The 22,170-nt window shown below is 37.3% G+C and overlaps 1 protein-coding gene across 1 annotated transcript in view; it reads right to left on the bottom strand.

Moving 5' to 3' along the window:
- Positions 1 to 22,170, bottom strand: part of ARHGEF3 (Rho guanine nucleotide exchange factor 3) — a gene marked incomplete at both ends in the record, with an annotated part of 133,872 nt that overhangs the window by 53,972 nt on the left and 57,730 nt on the right. The window contains one exon of the mRNA XM_082004518.1: positions 9,692 to 9,754. Within this exon, the coding sequence (XP_081860644.1) occupies positions 9,692 to 9,754 (63 nt within the window). The remainder of the gene's footprint in view (positions 1 to 9,691; positions 9,755 to 22,170) is intronic.

Below are 22,170 nucleotides of genomic sequence, written 5' to 3'. Positions count from 1 at the left end.
CAGAGATACACCTCCTAATAATGCACCTTCTAATCTTTCCAAGATTTTACAAGATGCATAGAATTTAAATTCTACAGATCATACCACAATTCAGTGAAGCGCACTTGAACACATTTATCTATCTTCAAGCATTTAAGTAGTTCCTCTGACTTCCAGCAGTTATTTCAATGAGACTATTCAAACACTTAAAAGTCAGCCAAACTATAGGATTGTATATATGTATATTATACGTATCGTACTTTGATGAAGGAAACCCCTTAAGGTCTTCCCTTCCTCTGCGCATGGTTTCAGTAACTCTGCCGATTACTTACTGATCTCCTGTGTTCAACTAGATCGATTCTGCCATTATTGGCTGCGATCAGTATGGCGGCATTGAAACCACAGATACAGCGGTACTGGGAGAGGAGTGGCTGCAGAGCAGCCCCGCAGGAAGGGATCTGGGGGTGCTGGTCGGCAGCAGGCTCAATACGAGTCAGGAGTGTGCCCTGGCAGCCAAGAGGGCAAACCACATCCTGGGGCGCATCAAACACAGCATAACCAGCTTGTCAACAGAGGTGATTATCCCGCTGTATTCAGCGTTGCTGCGGCCTCACCTCGAGTCCTGTGTGCAGTTCTGGGCCCCACCATTTAAGAAGGATGTTCAGGTACTCAAACACATCCAGAGGAGGGCAACAAAGCTGGTGGAAGGGCTGGAAGGAGTGTCCTGTGAGCAGCAGCTAAGGGCTTTAGGCCTGTCTAGTTTGGAGACAGGGAGGCTGAGGGGCCACCTCATTGCTCTCTACAGCTTCCTGAGGGGGCAAAGCGGGGAGGGAGGTGCTGATCTCTTCTCCCTGGTATCCAGTGATAGGATGCGTGGGAATGGTTCAAAGCTGCCAGGGGAGGTTTAGACTGGACATTAGGAAGCATTTCTTTACCAAGAGGCGGGTCAAACCCTCGAACAGGCTTCCTAGAGAGGTGGTCAGTGCCCCATGCCTGTCAGTGTTTAAGAGGCATTTGGACAATGGTCTTAATAACATGCTTTAACTATTGGTCAGCCCTGAATTGGTGGTCAGGCAGTTGGACTAGATGATCGCTGTAGGTCCCTTCCAACTGAAATAGTCTATTCTATTGTATTCAAATGGCCATCCACACCAATAAGCTGAAGGAGAAGAGAAAAAGAACTAGAAAAGAGAATGCTAGGAAAGGATACAAAAAGTTCTGCAGCTGTACCATGAGCTCAGAAGCACACCAGCTTATGCATTCTTGCACAAGGCACACATGTGCAACAACCCAACAACCTCCCTAGATCCTGTATCTATATTTTCTTTGCAGTCTCTTCTGTAGTATCTTCCCTTTGCTGCAAAACACATTTCACAGACAGTAACAAGGCAAGATTCAGCTGATCTCTTACATGTTCTTGTCAAAACAAGATTCAAATCTCAAAAGCATAAAGCAAATCTAGATAACTAACTCATAGCTATAGCCGCCAAAACATAGGCAAGATGAATCCTACCACCAAAACACCAACCATTAAAAGACCAAGTACAGACACTGGTAGATCTCTGTGTGTGTTAATGCAGACATAAGTAATTTCTGTTTCCCTGAAAAAAATATAATTTGCAGATTTTGTTTATACCTTCTATATAAACTCCATTTAAATAATGTCTGAAAGTCTCTCTGCCCCTCCGTGCCCCCATTTTTTCTGTAAACATTTACCCATGTTAAACTTACTGCTGAAACGGCAACAGCTTCAGTAATTCTGCCAGAACACGATGCTCATTCTAGTGGCACTTTTATTTCACTGAAAAGAATATATAATTTCTTTAACATGGTATTCAGGACTTAGGTTTATCTTTTTCATTTAGTTGATCATTTAACATAGACCTGTTGGAGCAAGCCCAGAGGAGGGCCGTGAAGATGATCAGACTGTAGCCTACCTCCCCTAAACTGCATCTTCCTTCACTGATCCAAATATTCGCATCATTTTTCAGCCACAGACCCCACTTAAATAACAGATATTCTTTACTCAGCTCTCTTTCTTTTCTGTCTCTAAACAGACCTTGTAAAATATATGAAATACATGCCACATTAGAACTACTAAGACAATCTGAATATTGCACATCAAGACAAGAACGCTTTTGGAACCCTTAACACATACAGGATCACTTAACTGTCTTGCATACAGGCAGAGTTGTACTGAATTTGCCATATATGTTAATTAGTCAAAGTATTTTTTCTTCCATGTCCAATTTCTGAAAAGAAAAACCAATAGAAGGGAACAATTTCCCTGAGGTCAGTGCATCCTCTGTACCATAGGAAAGAATGTTGTATTCAAATTGTCTTGCCCATGAATTTAAATAGGAGCTGACAAATAGATGATAGCAATTCACAGTAAGATATTGTTACAGATTGAGTTAAACCTTAAAGAAAGTTAGTTTTAACAACCATATTCATTTAAGGTATCTATAGATCAGCTTTAATTTCTAGAAACTGAGTGCATTCATACAAGAGAACGTTTTCTTACTCAGTTCCCAGTTCCACAAGTAGGTTTTAAGAGAGTTTGGTCCACGTTTCCGAAGTATTTGGCATACTTGTATAGGCAGATTTGTACTGAAGATGTCCAACCTCATCACACATTTGCTATCTTCACCAGAATAACCTGTAAGACTTACTGGAACAATTAGCCAAATTTTGAGAAGCTGTTCATGTAAATAAAGAGTAATTGTACTGCAACACTACACAGGAAGTCTGAGATTCCAGAATGCGGGAGAAAAAAAAAAAGAATGCCATGTAACCAGCAGTTCATACAGTTTTCCAACAAAACTTGTAGGCTTTGTTTAATGAGAAATAGCAGCAGAATAACAAAACATAGCCTTAAAATAAATGTCATTACACTACTCCAAATAACACCCAACAGAGACAGTGTCTAGTCTATAACACTCATATGATGGATTAATAATGGATTAAGAAGAGTCCCTTTATAATAAAGTCTGAATCCAGATGGAGCACTGACCGCCTATGCGACAGAGCAATATTAAAGGATCATGCATAATTCAAACACATTGTATACATCTTACTGGGGAAGCTGAAGGCCTTTGATACATGAACATGCAACAGACCAGAGTTTATAGAAATAAAAAGACCAGCTACAATGTATATTTTAATTATCTCAACCCTGATAAGATGATGTAGAAGTAATCCTCTCTAAGCTTTTCAAAGCTAGCTCACCATACCTTAGCAATCAAATATTATTGAGTTTATAATTAAGTTTAATTAGGTCAACGAATGTTTCAGTTATACTGACTCTCAAATACATAACAAATGCTCACTCAGCACTAAAAGCAATCAAAATTAATGAAGTTTGATGTAGTGTATGCAAATGTAGCTTAAATCTGGGTAACTTTTTGTTTGTATTTTATATTAGGGCATATTTTATTAAATTGCAAGCAGAGAGCTGAGCAGTAAGACTTCTCCAGTTCAGAATGCACTAATAAATGAGCATTTGGAAGAGTTTTATTTTCAGTAATAACAACTGTTTTATATAACTAAAATAAATAACTCTTCTGAGGGTTTGCATATGGAATTCTACCTTCTTTATGAAAGTGTTTTACTTGTCTAGTTCATCATGTATTTGTTGTATGTTCCTTCTCCTCAATCTAACAAGAAAACAAAAGTAACTTCTATGAGTTTACAACAAAATTTGCATACAACTGATGGCAGAGAGAAGAACTGCACACCATCATGCTGTTTCTTCTTCTGAACAGGGCTTTACTTAAATAACTACAGTGTATTGTGAAAAGTGCAAGTTTTGTATTAGGTTTTACCAGCTTCTTGCTCTGGATACCTTCCGAGTTACTTATGATTTTATAAAGTTGAGACTCATGAGGCACGTGGTACCATCTATCACCATTACAAGGTTCCAACGACTTTGCAGTTACCCCTTTTACAATAGCCATTAAAAATACACTGTTTTAACTACCTTCCCAAGTATTCTACATAAAAATCTCCAGATAACAGCGTCCATCACCACTTTGCTTAGTATGATATGCCAACTCTGTGTAACTGTCCAAAACTCCCAAAGAGTACTTGGCCTACAGAAACTAAATGGAAACCCTGTTTTCAAGAAAGGTACAGAGCGTAGCGAAAGAACTGACTACCTGACCTCGACTAAGGAGCACAAAGCCTTGCACACCTCCAGGCTCGTAAGAAGGTTGCACAGACTGAAGACCCACGTTTCAAAATCTGGGTATCCGAAAAGAACAAAAGTGGAAGCAAAAGAGCAAAAGAGCAGCACCAAGGAGTGAAAGACACAGGCAGAAAAAATCTGGAAGCAGCTAAGAATTTAACTAAGGAGAGACATAGTTTCTGCACAAGGAGAAACACAGAGAATTGTAACGCTCTAGGGGGGTGTTTTAAACACAAAAAAGTACTTGGCCCTCTATGATCTTTAAAGCTGTCTCGGCTTCCTGTCCCAACTCTCCAAGCTATAAAAGGACATCTATAACATCTAAAGCTTGTGTAAGCCATGTCAATTACATCATGTCTGTAAATCAATATGCATATGCAAATCACTGTAGAACATACCACCATTTTAAGAGCACAAGCATGAAACAAGTACAGGCTGAGTTAATGGTATAGGCTGAATACAAGGTAAGCCTTCCAGAGGAGGCCACCATGAACAAAAGCATGTTGGATAATACCTACATTTTCATTTAAATACAGACTTCAGACTGCAGTGGCCTCATATATTCATGCACTCAGCCTTCACAGTCTGCTGGCCACATCTGTCACAAGTTATCACAAACTATTTGACATTAAGGGGATTTACAAATCCACTTCTTTAAGCTGGCAATAAAATGAGTCAAGACCGACCAGCCAGTTTAATAAGCCAGTTTATCAACTCCTGAAGCATCAATACCAGTCCAGATCACTAAACAAATACAAAGATCATTTAACATGCTTAGGTTACCAGCCCTGGTCCTGAGTCAGCAAAGCTCCAACCAGCATTTCCTGTGAAAGGAAATTCTGTTTTTATGACTGATTCCCCTGGAAAAAGACAGGTGTGTCTGGCAATGGTCAGTCATTAAAAAAAAAAGTTAAACCTATTTTTATAAAAAGATTGTAGACAGATGATGTAAATTGGCAGGAGATCCGTATGTATGTTGTTTTCCAAGTCTTTATACAGTTAATACCCTCTTTCTTTCCCATCCCCCCTCTCTCCCGGAAAAAGGCGATGAACAGATGCATTTACACAAATTGGAAACTTTAGACAGAATAAAAGACGGCCACATCTTTCCACTGGCAAGCACAAAGAGGCGGCATATCCCTGGGGTGATGCCCGTGAAGCCTGTGCAGCGGTGACTGCAGCATGCAATTGACAGCGCGCTTCCTTACATCAGTAGCTACGGAAGCTGGAAGATCTGAACAGGAGTCACTCACCTGATCATGTAAACCAGGAAGTATGCTGCACAGAAAGGTCCAGTATGCTTATTTTTTAAATATATATGCTATTTAATAAAAAATAACCAATTTTATTACAGAACCTGAGAGATATATTATCTGTAAAATATTTAATAATATATAATTATCCCAGTTAGATCTAAATTCATAATAGGGCACATATGCATTCAAAATTTGTATATTCTTAGCCACTGCCCTGGAAAATAAATGCTTTCATTGAGGATATAAGCAATTCGGCACATCTTTCAAAGACATAAGAGAGTTGCTAGACAAAGGAACCTGAACGTTTCATTATTTATGTCATATTACACCCAGACACTCCAACTCAGTGTAGGGCCCTCGCTATGGCATTTCAAAACTGTCATTGCATGGAGAAAAAAAAAGGCAGTGTATTGGGCTAACTAAAGTCATCTCACAGCAGCTATGACTCAGGCTAAGGATGGATCTCTGAGGCCAGTAAGTCCCATGCCTCCAGCAATGGTAAAACACAACTGGCCAGGGAGGTGTGTGAAAGTGGAGTAAACACCTAGTGATACACATGTAGTTTACCCTCCCAGTCTCCGGAAGTATGCACGTTGAAAGATTTCTTCAGATGGATGGTTTCACTTGGTCTAATACCTCTTGATGGATTTTTCTTTCATGAATTTGTACAATCTGCTTTTTGAACTCCTGCAAACTTCTGGAATCCAGAATGCCCTGTGCCAGAATTCGGCACTGCATGCTAGGTGGAGAAGTATCCCTTTTGGTTTGGTGAATCTACGAAGTTTCATTTTGTGTCCTTAATTGCAAAAGAATGGATAACCTTATGCTGATCATATTTCACGGAACTAATCACTCACCATTTTTTCCCCCAGTATATTTGATTTCAGTTTATATAAGTTTCAGTATATTTGATGGAAACCGTTCCAAACTTTTGGTTATTCTAGATACATTTCTTCCCTAGCCCTGCCCCTTTTTGGTTTTGGCATAAGTATATGAATAGTGGAGAGCAACACAGTAAGGAAAGTGATTTTGCGTAACACCACCCACAGCTGTTTTCTGTGAGGTATGAACTGATTCTTTTGAAATTTGTCTTCTGTCGAAATTGCCTGCACAAACATGAGAACAATAGACAGCCAACTCTCTGCTTTGTAACAAAATCTCTAATTGTTTGGAATGTCAATTATGGCGCTCTGAGAGCAAAACCCAAGCCAACAAGACACATCCATCCCCAGTATAAACAGCATCTTCTAGCATGTATCCCTTTTCTTGTGCTTTTTAAGCACACACACAGAACATAATGCTTCTACAGATAGGTATTCAGCCATGGACTGATGGATTCCAACTGCCGCTTCATGCTACAACATTCCACAGCGCGGCTAGAAGACTCTAGTATTTTCTAATGACATGAGACACCTAGAACTTAAGGAGAAGGTACTCATAGATGCATACTCAGCACTATATTTATCATTATCTATCAGCAAAATACAAAGTGGAAGGAAAAACAAATGTTTATTTGCCATATCCAGAAGGCTCACAAAGATCATAGTCCTCCTTTACGAGGATGATTATAAAGTAATTGGCAGGAAGACGAGTCATTAGAAAACGCGTAATTCTTCCTGCCCAACTTGTTTTAACGTCCACAGCACCAAGTTTTGATGGGCACACTTGAACCATTAACAAAAGCTAAAAAAACTGAGGTGTTGTTCTGAGGTCACATGCCAGGCTGATTTTCCGAACCAAAGGCACTTTCCCTCTCAAAGGAAGTCACCCTGACAGTTTAAGTCTTCTGTCACAGCCAGAGGCAAACTTGCCTTAACACCAATTACCATCAGTGATGACAGCACAGCATCGCATGCTGAATAGGAAATCGTAGTATTATAATGTAGAAGAGTTCAGGACAAAGTAAGTGTCAAAGACACAAGGCATAGTCTATTCTGTTGGACTCTGCAGTGTAAGATAATAAGTACTTTCTGGTAACAGAAGAGAGAGGTGACAGGCTTGAGGCTACTTCAAGCAAAAAAAGATATATCAGCTAGTATTTATATAAATTGTCCATTCAAATAAACTGACCATTCTTCAAGATACACTGCATACCACTACCCATTATATCCTCACGGGATATTCCCCACGCTGCTGACCTGAGTAATTCTGAAGTCCTGTAAGGAAAGATTCAGACTTCTTCCTCCCTTTCTTTCTTGCCTCTTCTCTCCCAACAATCTTCTAAGAATAGAGACTTCACTATGCATTTAAAGTAGTGAAATTATTCGTTGGAGGCAGAGGGAATAGTTTTCTTAACAGCACTTCACACATTTTACCAACAAGACCCCTCTAAAGTAGGGATTTACAAATATTTTCATGAAGATCAAAATTCAATAGTTTTAACAGTCATTGTCTCATAGATCAGCATAGAAATAACTTGTCAATAATAATGGTTACACAGAAAAGCAGTATCAGGAAATAACATTTTCTAAGTTTTAAGTAGCTTTTAATAACTGGAAATGAAAGACATTCTATTGCTTATCAGTAAACCACAAACCTCACTTTGCTCTATGCCTTCTGTCTGTATTTCTGTGGGCCAAATTCAGAGGTAAGATCACATTACATCACCCTCCTCTAACAATTCACCTATTAACATAAACTGTAGCTTTTAAGCAGCGTTTAAATCTTTAACTATTATCCAAAAGAGAAGTTATACTCCAAGTATTTCTACAGCAGCGTAACAGCTTCAACACAAAAGAATTTTATATAATTGTCTTAATTATACAAGAATACAATACATAATCTTTACAGAAACATGAAAATAGTTAAAACCAGCATTTTCCATCCCAGATCAGAGTCAGGCATCTAAAAAGCTATCAATTTGTCCAGAATTGTGAATTTTCCCTGAAGAATAACAATTCCTTTAAAATTCCTTTAAAGGAATAACAATTCCTTTGAAGTTGGGCCCAATGTAAGGTCTAATGCAATTAACTAACATTAAAGTATTAGCTAACAGACAAGGTCAGGCTACTGGATTTATGGTCTCCAAAACAGTGCTGGATTCTATCCAGCCCACTTGAAGTGCCTACAAGGGCTTGCATTTGGCTGCAGCCATCCAGGCAGATGAACCCTTAATGTCATTGCTTCTTCAAAGAACAGGTATACTTCAAACACAAAAATAAAATCTGATTGTTAAAGAATCCACAGCACTAGGTTTGACACCTGCTAATAAGTAAATAACTGTTAAAACCAAAAAGCTTTTATTCTCTATTTTTTAACTTATTTTTTCTGTCTGTACTACATGATAGGTTTACAGAAAGGGAAAACTGGTTCAACAGCTGACTGTAAACAAAACACTGAAGATTATGACACAAACACTGAACAGAAGGAATGGTAAATTTTACTACAACTATTTTAGTTCCATGGATTTGAAACGATAAATGCAAGTGTACCCTTATGTCACAACTCTACATGAAAGACAAGCATTGCAGTTTACTGTGTAATTACACTTATTAATACTTTGATTGAACACCCACCAAAATTAACAAAAAGAGTTTGGTTCTAGTAGCTTATTTTTAAAGTAAGCAGACATCAGTCACTGTAGGGTTTTTTGTTTGTTTGTTTGTTTTAAATAATAAAACCAGTTCTACCAACTCAGATAAGTCAATATTCCACCTTTACTTACAGAAACAATTGAAAAATTCACAAGTCAGAAACAGTTTATTTGTACAGAAAAGTATAGACATTAAAACCAGCACAATTTATATAAAATATGTTTTCTGATGGCTTCTTCACATCTGAAGTGTGTGACAGAATAGCATAGCTGTATGTGATGTGCGCATCACTTCAGCAGACACACACATAGGTCTCACAATTGCATTAATATCACATTACACAGCTTCACACCACCAGCTTGAACCACCACTGACATAACTGAAATAAAATCTCCCATACAGCCATGCAATGGGATAAAAGGTCTGGTTTTAAGTCCTGCATTCACAATGCCCTTTTTAGCCCGATAATCACTTCCTACTAAGAGATTTGCTGCTTTACAGGAAACTGTCATTCTGTCTTTTTATTTTTCTCCTTTAAAGCTTTACAACAGAAAAATGAAAAGTAGTAATATAACGGATTTGAGTTTTTAGTAATAAGCAGAATAAATTCTTCACGCTATGCAGAAAAACAATACAGCTAAAAAGATGACCGGGTTTGTTTTGGAGCACCTATAATAGCCATATTTTAGTTCAGGGGGGTAAGGAGAGAAGGCAAAAAGGAAAACAAAATTACTCACACTTGTATCCAGGCTGCAGATACTGATTGTATCTTCATCTTGAGTACTCTGTTTTCGTTTCTTCTAGAAAACAAAATGAAAAGAAAAGCTCAGTTTTGATGAATAGTACCAACTACCACTAGGCTGATCCTGAAACAGGTATACATAAAGTCATACACATACATATGTTTGTGTGGATGTGTATATATATTTTTTTTTTTATTTTCTCTCACCATCATTATAATCACCATGCATGTGAATATAAGCTTTATTTTCATAAGTTCAAAAGCTACTTATTAGCACATTAGTAAATTAATGTTTCTTTTTCTGCTCACAGAGAGTTAGGTTCACTTCAATTAAGAAACTTTTTTCTAACTAAAAGTACGAGTAATTATTGCATATTTTAAATTGTACTTTGGCACTTGATATTAACTTTTGTACCTAACTGTCAGAAGGCAAAACTTGTATTTTGTGTCAAATGACTATACTTAGATTTTTCAAAACATACATTCTGCAACCAAGTACTACTCCCAGACTGTCAATATTACATTGCGAGGACAACAGATGAAACGTACTGCAGAACTTAAATTAACATTTATTTGGATTTCAATATCCATGTCAGTGATTGCATTCTGCTCTATATTCAGGTTTTGTTTTGAAAAATGGCAAGCCCTCCCTGATGTCATTTCACAGGTTCACCACAAGATTAATCTTCATGCCCTTCAAATAAGAAGTATGAAATTTCATTTAACAGAGCTCTGAATTTTCTACCAGGCCAGGAAGATTTTGGAAACAAGAGAAGTCACAGAATACATGATCTTTATTTATCCAGCTGTGTTGTCTTCCACTGTCAACCAGAGATAAGCATTCACAGATAATAATAGCTGGGATTTAGTTTCCAGACTACAGAAGTCAAAGATGAGCAATTCAAAGAACAACCAAAAAACCCACACAAATGCCATATGGAGCTCCCGTCTTACGAGATGGCCAAATTTCAGCTAAAAGGCAGGGCCTGCACATTCTGCAGGTATTTTTTTAATTAATAATTAAAAAAAAAAAAATATATATATAAACTGTATCCCCCCTCCACAGCACCCACACCACTAGCTCTTCGGAAGCCTGGAGATTTTATTCCATCAAGCCAGTAAAACAAGCATTGCATCTACTCGGTCAAGCATATGGTTTCCTGAGAACTTTCTTTGATGAATAAAGATAAGGAATATTTATCATAAACAATATGAAATAAAAACTTTTAATATTTACCCACTAGTTTTCAGCAGATCTTTGACTTGTATAATCGTATTTAAATACAATTTTGCTATTTTTTTGGAAGTAACTTGTCTCTCTGTTTTCTGACAATAATTTTCAAGTCAAGGAGAGCTGTGTTTTAACACTATTATTATTCAGAAACAGGAACTGGATCATGAGATCTCTAACCACATTACACAATGACAAGTGTTTTACGAAAAGTAATTTTTCACCCTCAGACTATGCACAATCAAATCCTACCTACCATTATAGTACAGACTTTTTGCAACAAGTTAAAAGACAGAATAGAACACAGAAACTTCTGGACCAGACCACACTGAGCAACAAACAGAAGTATCCGAAATAAGACTGAGTGTATTTCTTTATCCTTTAGCAGTGTTTTATAAGGTTGGGATTTTTTTCCACAGGATAAACTAATCAGAATTGTTATTCTAGGATTAGTCAATGCAAGCTCATGATGACAAAAACACAAAACAGGGATGAGATCTGTAAAGTCTGTACTTGTGCCCAGAGGGTTACATTTCCTAAGATCCTAGTGAACATGTTGCAGACTATCCTTCAAACCTGATTGGACTTCTGTAGATAGAAATACATGTATCCTTTAGTTTTCCTCAAAAAAGTTATATATTGAGCCTTTGTAAGTCAACAGAGTCTTTACTTTGCAAACAGGAAATTACAAAATTAAAAGGTACGATCTCTCCCAAACAGTGGACACAGGTTAAATCAAAATGGTATTTAGATTTGCAATACAGATTTCTACAGGAGAAGGGTAAATGGAAATGGTGTATGGATCTGGTATACTGGAATCTATACTAATGATGATTCTGGTTTATGGATGAATGGGATGCAACGGCATTCACAGCTTGTGTTGGTTTAAGTTTGACACCTTTAGTTATGGGAGTATAAAAATGGTGTAAACATAAGCCTCAGTCTGCAAATTATTAGAATAAAAGTTAATACCACAACCATCCGTATAGTAATACAATAAAAGGTAGTATTCCATCACACCACCCCTCCTCCCCCACAAAAAAACCTAAGTTAAGTGCTTGATTTAGAGTATGCATTCCCAATACACAATAGATGGGTCAAATTTAAAAAAAAAAAAAAAATTGTCTCTAAATACTATGAATCTTGGAACGATAACAAACGTTTTCTATCACGAAATAGATGCAATTTCATTGTTAACAAGCGTGACAAATGACCACACAACAAATAGGTAGCTTCTTTGTTAAATAACTGATTAAAAGACTCTTACTGGTGGTCACATGCCTACAGATTAACACAGAACGTGGCATTTCCAACACAGGCCAACTCTAATGAAAGCCGATCGAGACCATAAATTACATAATATGAAGTACAAGCACGCTAGCAAGGCTACACAATTAAAGTGAACTTGAAGGAGACAGGACATCCTGTTACTGCAGAAGGAAAGTTATACAACAACAACAACTGTGTGGGCTTCTGACTACTACATTTAAAGTGGGTGCATGGGTCTAAAACACAGAGTATCATGGACAAAGCAGGGTCCACGAGGGCAAGCGTCCACGGCAAGGCTGTTCAGGTAAAGGGCAGCACAAAATGTAGTTGGTAAATATTAACATGCCCATATCTTATTTACAGACAACCTCTGTGGTTACGTAACTAAATCTCAATACACTCATGACGAACAAATCAGTATCAACCGTGATGTACACACCAAAAGGGATGAAAAGACAAGTAAATTGTAAGAAAAGCAATTATGTATTGGTCGAGCCTGGGACAGCCTCCGCAAAGCAGGTGGAGCTTGCTCTACCTTATAATTTATTGTGCTAATCAAAGGGTCACTCCTCACTTTATTTTAGCTCTTCTACTTACTGAAAAGTAATACATGTGAAAATAATCTACCTAACAACATATATATTATACTATTCTTGTTACCTGGAAGTTTGCAAGTATTACACTATTTATGTTCTTTGTACATTTGTCCCAGCAGCTATACAAGACATTTCATACAGACTGATTGTTAAATATAATCAACCAATGCAGTTAAGATTAATATTTTAATTTTCTAAGAGTTTCAAGGGCTATTATCAAGGAGGGGGGTGGGGAACACCATGGCAATTTCCAATAATTGAGCTACCAGATAAATTTCTTTGCCCATAATAAGTGGATTAGAAGCAAAGATTGCAGTAGATATTGTGCAGGGAGCATAAGGTGCTCATTAAATTAATCCCTGCTCTTTGTGAGGGTCTATTACCCAAAGGAGTTACAAGTCCTGTCTCGGTTGCCATAGCACAACGCAGCTGACCTCCAAATCTCTCATGTTCCTGAAAATTACCCCTTAAATGTTGCTCTCCACTTTACATTTTAAATCACACAGCACATCAAGCAACACAAACTTGATTCCATTTTCATCTCAACAATTTGGCACGCATTCCTTTCACAAAAGATCCTGGAAATACAGTGTAATAGCTTTGGGATGAATCCAGAAGAAGAATTTTGTGATAAAGCATTGTATGTATTGCACACAATGCATTGTATGTATGGCACACATTCAGAGTGGAATAAGCTTCACTGCAAAGCCAAGGATCTATGATAAAATTAATTTATAGCCCAAATACTGAAATCAGTTAAGCGGCATATTAATGAAAAAGTTGAACTTCCTGAGAGAATTTAAGTAAGCAGTGCTTGAGAGTACTAAATAGCTCTTGCACATATTGCTTGAATGACAAATAAACATATCAAACAATTCCTAAGTACATCATATCATCTTACAGTAGATTTTTCATACCAGCTTATATTGTCACGCAAGACTCTGTAAAGCCAAAAATCACAATGTGTGACTCTTTATTCTACATGACACCTGCACTGGCCCAGGCATAGCACGAGGGAGGAAGGACTGATTTCTTAATTCCATTTTATTACCTTGCACATGAAGTATCCCTAGTTCTTGTTAATATTTCTTACAATTATCTATGGCTGTAGCAATTACCAGTTTTAATACAAATTAACAGCTTTTTTAGGACTATATGGCAAGAGGGAGAAGGAAAGCCTGCTCCAAGTGTGCTATATTAAGATGACACACACAAATAAGAAGTCCATGAGTTTACCCTTGCAGAGTTCTTACAGCAAATTGCAGAAGCTTTAACCACAAACGTGTCAAGGGATAGAAACGTTGAGGCCCTTATGGATACCTGAGCATGCCCGAGTTATATATACACGAGTTTTGTTCCTTACATGTGTTACTGCATATGCATGTTGTTTTATCAGAACCATATCCAGTTAAAAGACTGTCTCACGTTTTGTTTTAATTAAAACCCAGCGAGGAGCCCCAACATACTATGAAACTTGGAAAAAGTTGTCAGACATATGAACATTAGCGTGCCCTAAGTCTTTGTACTTCAGAAGCACATTAAAGCTATTAATGTGAATATTCCTGAGATTTTAAAAAATTTCAAAATTTAGAACCCATCCTTATTTTAAATTCAAGTAACAATATGAAAAAAATAGGATTAAAAGGTAGTATGCTATCCTTATACCAGACATGATCACTCATCATCTACAGTATATATTAACCATATGAGTAACGCCATACTGCGGCATTGTAAGAAGTACAAAATACCACGATTACTTTATATCATGCTATGAGCAATCGCCAAATGCCACCTTATTCTCACTGCAGAGTAATTCTTCATCAGAATTTGTTTGTACTTGAAACAAACTAAATTGAAAATTGTTATGAAGCTGTTTACCTTGCTGGGAAAACAGGACAGCTTGCAGCACTTTGATAACTCCCGTTTTCTGGGCAACATTTGTGGACCTTGAGAGAAGGTCTGCATGAAAAGAGTGTACCAATAACACAGTACCTGTTCTGAATAGAGACGTGTCTGTGTTTTCTGACTGCCACACAGATGCATTACACGCATTTGAATGGCTGCCTCCAGATTGAAAAACGTTTTCTATCACATTTGGTAATTTTTTTTTGTCTTTTGAAATACATTAAAAAAAAAAAAAATCTAAGTCAGTGGACCATGATGACTGGGTGTGTAACAAGTTTGAATGTTGATCCACGTTTGTGAGGGTGTTACCTAAAAGGCTGGGATTACAGCCATAGTTACAGAGACAGAACGCTTCCTGGTCTAAACACAGCAGGAAGGAGTTGTTCTCAATAATTATCTCACAGGAGATGAGAAAGTAAGATACCCAATTATATATTAAAGCAGTGATTTAATTAAAGGAATTAGAGCAATAAAACATTGTTATAGGAAGGCTGGATTAGCATCCTCTCTCCATCAGAGGGTTTTAAGTTATCAATACCAGAGATTTATATTTTGCCACCTGGGAGATGAAATGCAAAGATGCACAAAAATAGCTTGATAAAAAAAAAAAACCAAACATCCTGTGATGGGGAAGGAAATGCTTTCCAGAAGATCACTGACTTTTGCTAAATCATCTATCCATTCTAATTGCTTAGAAATGTGTCTACACACAGACTGGCATAAAAGAAATAATAGTTCAAGACAATGTATTTTCATGGGTACATAATAACCTTAAACCTTCAAGTCATAGGCGGACTCATTTCAAAACAAAACAGCTTACTTTTTAGACCCCTTTTTCATACAGAAATCCAGTTAACAAATGAGGATCCATTCATTCTACCAAAAGAGACTTTCTCCACGCCCCCAAAACAAAAAGTCCAAAACAAAGAAAAATTAAAAACCACATAATAATTCTGTATTTCAAACTGTTTTCATATGAAAATATCTAAAAAATTTAGTCTTTCCAGAACATAAATCTGGGTGTACTTCAACACTGCTAGTTGGAAGAAAGCAACTTTGTAAAAAACACAGTTCTAATATATGATTTAAATAAATATAAGTAGGTAGAGGTGCATATATATACACACACACTTATATACAAAAATATAATACATATATACGTACATACACAAACACATATATACATGTATTTATCATGTACATTTTCTTCCTTTTTTTTGTTTTGCTTTGTTTTTAAAAACAAGGCAAACATACCACAACATGTTCTACTATGGTTCCTTCGAATGCCCTATAAAGATTTTGCGGAAGGGAAGTATGCAATGAACTAAAAAATATTTGGGCAAACATTGTTAAGTCTAAGTTAAAGAAACAGTTTTCCATACCAGTATTAATTCAAAGTTTCTTTAAAAGGATTTCTAGGTGGCAAAATGCATGTTAATGTATTTTTTCGGTGAGTTCAATAAATGAGAGCAATTTTGGACTCCCAATCCCAATTCTCATAACAGAACATCACCACACACTGCATTTTCAAAGGAAAACCTCTAAAAGGCATGAGTGCAAACATATTTTGTGTCTCTGACTATTTCATATGTGAATGACTGCCTACTTTTATGAAAGAAAACTGTCATGAATAACGACCCAATGAATGCATTAATTCATTAATGTAAAAACACTGCATTTTTGCTAAGTCTCTCCTATGTAATACAAGTTTAATAAAAAAATAAACCCAGCTTAACAAAAACAAAATTTACAATGATACAAAAAAGGGAAAACCATTTAGCCAACAATTTTTTTTATCATTTTTACTGGTGAGTAAAAGGCAGGACAAGATTCACTGTTCTGGGTTTTATGATCCTCTCCAGTTTACGGTACACTATCATCAAGGACAACCCAAAGGACAGGAGCTCTATCAGACAGAATTAAAAACCAAAACCAACCAAAGAAAAACAATTTGAAGAGATCAGGTATAGTCAAAAATAAAATCCAAAAGGGATTATCGTGGAAGGAGTGGAGAAAACAGACCAAATACTTAATGAAAAGTCAAACATTGTAGGCCAGAGAAGGTTCAAGCCACACTCCAAAGGGTGGACTATGTCTGCATAAAAAGCAGCTCCACTGCATGATTTTTTTTAATTTAAAAAAGCAAGCAATATCTCCTTAGCCAGCTGAGAGTTCTCTCAATCTACAAGGAACCTTCGCATCGAAAGCCTGATGACGGCCTTCTGCACTAGGAATCACAGTCAGTGTTTAAGCAGCTGGGAATAAGGCAGGAAGATACCATCATTTTCTCTATAGAAAGACACCAAATCACAACGATAATCCAGACTTTCATGTGAATTTCTACTCGCACTGTTTTTGTACAACAATCCTTCAAAAAATCCAGTTAGCTTATAAACTCTCTTGATATGGAAATCATTTTTATCAGCAAAATCCACATGTATATATGCAAATATACCAGTGATTCTAAGTACCCTTTCTTAAATACCTAATATGCACCGAAGCTGGGAAGTTCAAAAGAATATTCGGACACTACAACTCTCATCTTTTTTCCTTTGTAGTTTGTCCCTACTTCCACACCCATCCATAACATGTTGATCCCTCTCTTAGAAAGCCCTGAAAAATACCGCTTGCCAAGACCAAACTTATTCCTTTAATAACTCCAAAACCTCCACCTCCTGTTGCTTCTATGTTTCAAGTTTTCACCATTTCCATTTCAAATCACACGCAAATGATCTCAAAGGTATCAAGCTCCCAGTTAGTTATACCACAGAGTATGGAGGATTCAGAGTCAGGACACAAGGCCCAGTGATGAGGCACAAGTAGTACAAAACAGATGTTAACAGGTATGCAAGAAGTGAGATAGGATGAAAGAAACAATGACAAACTGGACTGGGAGGGAAGTATTTCAGTTCTCCAGCCTAATTTAAAACGTTTCCAGAAGTTTCACAGACGACACAGCCAGAATGATTTCAGATTAGACAGTAAGCATTTTGGTCTTCCTAACACAACAAGCAGGAGGAAATTCTGACTAAGCGCTTCAACGTGTTTCTCACCTGCTGTTATCACTCAGTTAATAAAATATGCCTTGGATCCAGTCTAAATTGGGTATAAAATTACTAGGCAAAAGATTAATAACCTTCTATCTTAAGGTTAGTTGAATAATCACTAATTTAACATTTCCTGGCACAGGTGGTGGGACAGAACATCACAAAGCAGACTTCAGAAGTGAACTACAAGAGGCAGAACGGTGTTGCCTTACCCACCTTCAAGCGAGAATGCTCACGATACTGAAAGATGACTAAGCCTCACATAGGATTACCCATTTTCCGTCCTATCACATTCCCGTTGCGCCGACATTCTAATGTCTAAGATGAAATAAAAGTACAGATGCCAAAAAAGGAACTTTGGCCTGGCTGACACAATGCAAGTTTCTAGAGAGAAGTCCGCATAGAGGGAGACCATATCATATTAATCACACAAGCATCTCTGTCTGCAATAACCAGCTAGAGACCTCTGAATTTCCTGTTGAGTATGGTGTTCCTCCTAAGTTTGGGTCAGAGCTAACCAATTACAATTTTACAAAGCGGCAATAATTCATTCCCTAGTTTAAGCTCATTCAGAGAGAGATGAATCTCCTGTCATCTTCTAAGGCCAGCCCTCTTTTCACTTTACCATAGCTTACCACTCATTAGTACCATTATTCCTCCCTGCTTATCTTTCACTCCCATGGCCATACCACTGACAGTTCCGAGAGCTTGAAGGCATGGGAAGACAACAGCATCTTAAAGCAAGTTTTCCCAGAGCACAGTGCCTCTTTTTTAGCTGAAGGATGCATCGTACATGCTTTTTGGGACCAGAACTTCAGAGTTTAAAAAAAACAGAACTTGTTATCCCGCATTCCAATATAATAATTCTTTATATTATGTTGGCAAAAAGAACTTGCTTAAGTTCTGAAGAAAAGCAAAAATTCCTTAGTTTTATAATAAAACTGCTTTCCGTATATTTCCGCTGCCCTCTACTGTTAGAATACCAAAGACATTACAGGTTTCTTTTTCTCACGAGTGACACAAAAATCTAAACAAAAGCCTTATTCTCTTTGAGGCAGAAACAGTCAGAGGTGACCAGATCGCACAGTTCGCACCGAGTCTGGTCCAAAGCTTTGCTGGTTCTGTTCCCCACTCTGCACACGTTCAGCTGGCCTGGTCTTTGTACGCCGGTGTTAGTCACAGAGCTTGCTTGTTCTTGATGTCCCCAGCAAACCAAATGAAAAACCAGACTCTGCTCTAAGCCTGTTACAAACAGCAGAAAACTCTGAAATGGAGGTGAGGTCATCCATGGCACTTGAGACTTTGCCACTGAAGCTTGGGTGTCTAGGCTCTTCTGAGGAGTCACTCGCAACTCCACCAGGCAAAATGGCAGCTCCTTTTTCAGCTTTCCCTGAGCACAGAGAACAAGCTTTATTTCTACAGTGCTTATTGTGATGGATTTGAGATTTTCCAGTCAATGCACTATAAAATGAACACTGAAGTGAACAATGAAATGAAAGTTATATTCAGTGTGTTTAACATTAACAACAGGAAATGGGTGTGCATGTACGGGATGCTGTAAGGACAAGGATCAGCAGAGCTTTGTTTGAGGACTGGTATTTATTCTATCTTTATTTAACCTTCTTCCTTCCCCTTTTCAGAAGATGGGGGAGAGTATCAGTCACTGGAATCTAGCAGAAAGTTAGACAGGCTGAAATTTTTTCACAGTTTACTATAAAGTCTGAATAAAATTCAGATGAGTAAGTTACATTTCTTTCTTTCTCTATAGGACTTGTTACATGAGTGAACAGCAATCTTTATTATATGAACCTTTCACAGTCAGAACTTAAAGCCTGCTACATAAATTATGCTTTTAATTAACAAGATCAATATCTAAGGATTCTAAATTCACCTAGCATATAAATAAAAATTAGGATGCAATTTAAAAGAGTCCATATGCTATTTAGATTAGCCTTCTGTTTTCACAAACACTCTTCTGCTGGGATCTGTCAGATCCAGCTCTTCATGCCCCCAATATAACGTGCCCCATAATATAACGGGCCAGCATGCAAATAATCCCTAGATTCCTTTGCCTTTTGCAAGCTGACATGATGAAGTTGCAGTTCCTAGCCTTGTACGTTTGTATTGAGGGAGTTTATTATAGGTCTAATTGTAAAAGCACGAATAATCAAATAGTTGGGCTATTTTAATGCTCGTCCTCTACCCTTAGAGGTTTTGTGCACTTGTAGGCACGGGGACTTCCTCTGACTGGACAGCAGTGACCTGTACTTGCTGCAGTTGACCATTTAATCACAGCTGTCAACCACTACTTCTGGTTCCAAAACTGCTATATCTGTGTATGAGGTAAGACTTTTTTTCCTTGGAACAAAATCACAATGAAATTTTCTCACTCGAAAAGCAGATTCATTCGAATGACACCTTATTTTTTTTATTTATTATTTATTTTTTAGGTTTAGGGATTTTATTGTTTGTTCATTTTTAAGAATGTCAGGAATCCAACAGAGCTTCTCATTGTAAAAAGAGAACTTGGATTGCTGACGCTGTGCTCAGCACCAGAACCACATACAGGAGAATGAAACAACTTCCATGGATGAGGTCTCCACATGGCATTCACCTGGCTTACACGTGCATAAACTGCAGTCATCCCTATTTGTTCTAATACTCTACTGTTAGTCTGCTTTCCCCCAGTCTCCTGCATTCAGCATCATTATGCTGCTCTAAGTTTAAAACGACAGACAGGTTCCTGCATATGGCTTTTGATCTGAGCACCTCAAGTGCTCTTCTTCAGCATCACACAGAACAGATAAAATGGCTGCACCCAAAATGGATTTTTCTACAGATAAAAATACTGCTTTTACTAAAATTACATGTCGCTATATCTATTTTTGGGTTCAATATATGTAAACACACACATAAACACTTCAGCTCCATTTCTCAGGAAACAAGGCTTATGGGATATTGGTGGATACCCCTGTGACTCTTGATTCTTGCATTATTTCATTGTTGTAAAACTTGTTGCGCAGTTTCAACCAAAACTGAGAAAGATATAAAGCCTTCAAACATTTTGGACAAAGCATATAGAATAGGAGACAAAATTTCCACCCAACTTAAAAGACTTCAAAGTGAGCTCAGCAGTATGAGTAAACACTAAACAATCTGTGCGATTTTACATCACAAACATGCATCTCCCTGGTGCTCCATGAAAACTGTGGCATTTATTACATTCCTTCTGCTATAAATTTTCAAGTGAATGATCTCTAACATACATTCCCACAGCAAATATGCATATTAAGTACATCCAAAAAGACTACACCAATTTAACAGTATGGCAGTTACTAATCACCAGTCTCATTCATAAGCTAGATATTAAATAATAAAGCCTAAGAACTCAAAACATGTAACATCTATTAAACTTATTTTCACTAATTGAATAGCTCTTCATTTCTGACAGTCTTAAACTTTCTGAGCCTGCTGCTTTTCTGATTTACCTTTCTTAAACATGATTTCAGTCAGAATTGCATAAAGCATTCTAAGTAACAATTTTAAAACATTCTGTGCAACAAATTTATCACAGTCTCTCTCACTAGTGAAAATTGTCACAGAGAGCATTAAAAAAAATAAATCAATATATATCCCAATTAACAACCCAGTCTTTAGCTTCATTATACTCAAGCCACATTCTCCACCGCAAATCCAAGAGCGTACATGCCCTTGAATAATCCCTGACTTGCTTGCCTTGCACTACAGGCCCCTACTTTTATCACATGTTTCTAAGAACTTCAAAGTTTGGTTTTATTCAGCATATATGCAAATATTTTGAAATAACTTTGCTTCTTAAATAAGAGGAAGCTCTCTAGTTTTCCAACGAGTGGAAGGATGCTACAATCTGGGACTAGAGCTGCAAAGTTAGAGATCAGATTTGTGCACTTGTGACCCTAATGTGCTACTCTTATTCACATATTATTAATAGCCCAAAACCAAAATCCCACACAAATCATTAAGATCAACTATTAAATGCTAACCATTGCAACATGTAAAACAGGTCCACGTGTACAATGCAGCTCTAAGTTATGCTGAAAAGTTTGAAACGACAGATTTTATAAAATAATCATATACTCTTCCCACCATTTAATTAACATTACAATCAGTAAGGGTTTTGCCTCAAAATATGTAACCTAAATCTCCCTTGCTATGAAATAAGCTCACTTATTCCTGTGCTATGCTTGGCAAATACAGAGAACAAGTACCAACTTTGTAATTGTTCCCACACAGTCGGAGACAAATGTATACTCGTACCTCATATGAAGTTTTTCCTAAACAGAACGTGCACTAAGTCTTTTAACTTTCTTCATACACTGTATTTTCAGTTATCAATCTTGCTACTTTTCTGCCCACATCTTTCCAAAGTACAATGTCTAAAACTGCA

Source organism: Phaethon aethereus, assembly GCF_964289735.1.
Source record: "Phaethon aethereus genome assembly, chromosome: 11".
Classification (NCBI taxonomy): Eukaryota; Metazoa; Chordata; class Aves; order Phaethontiformes; family Phaethontidae; genus Phaethon; species Phaethon aethereus.
Note: the sequence above shows the minus strand (reverse complement) of the source record. Positions and strands in the feature narration are given on the sequence as shown.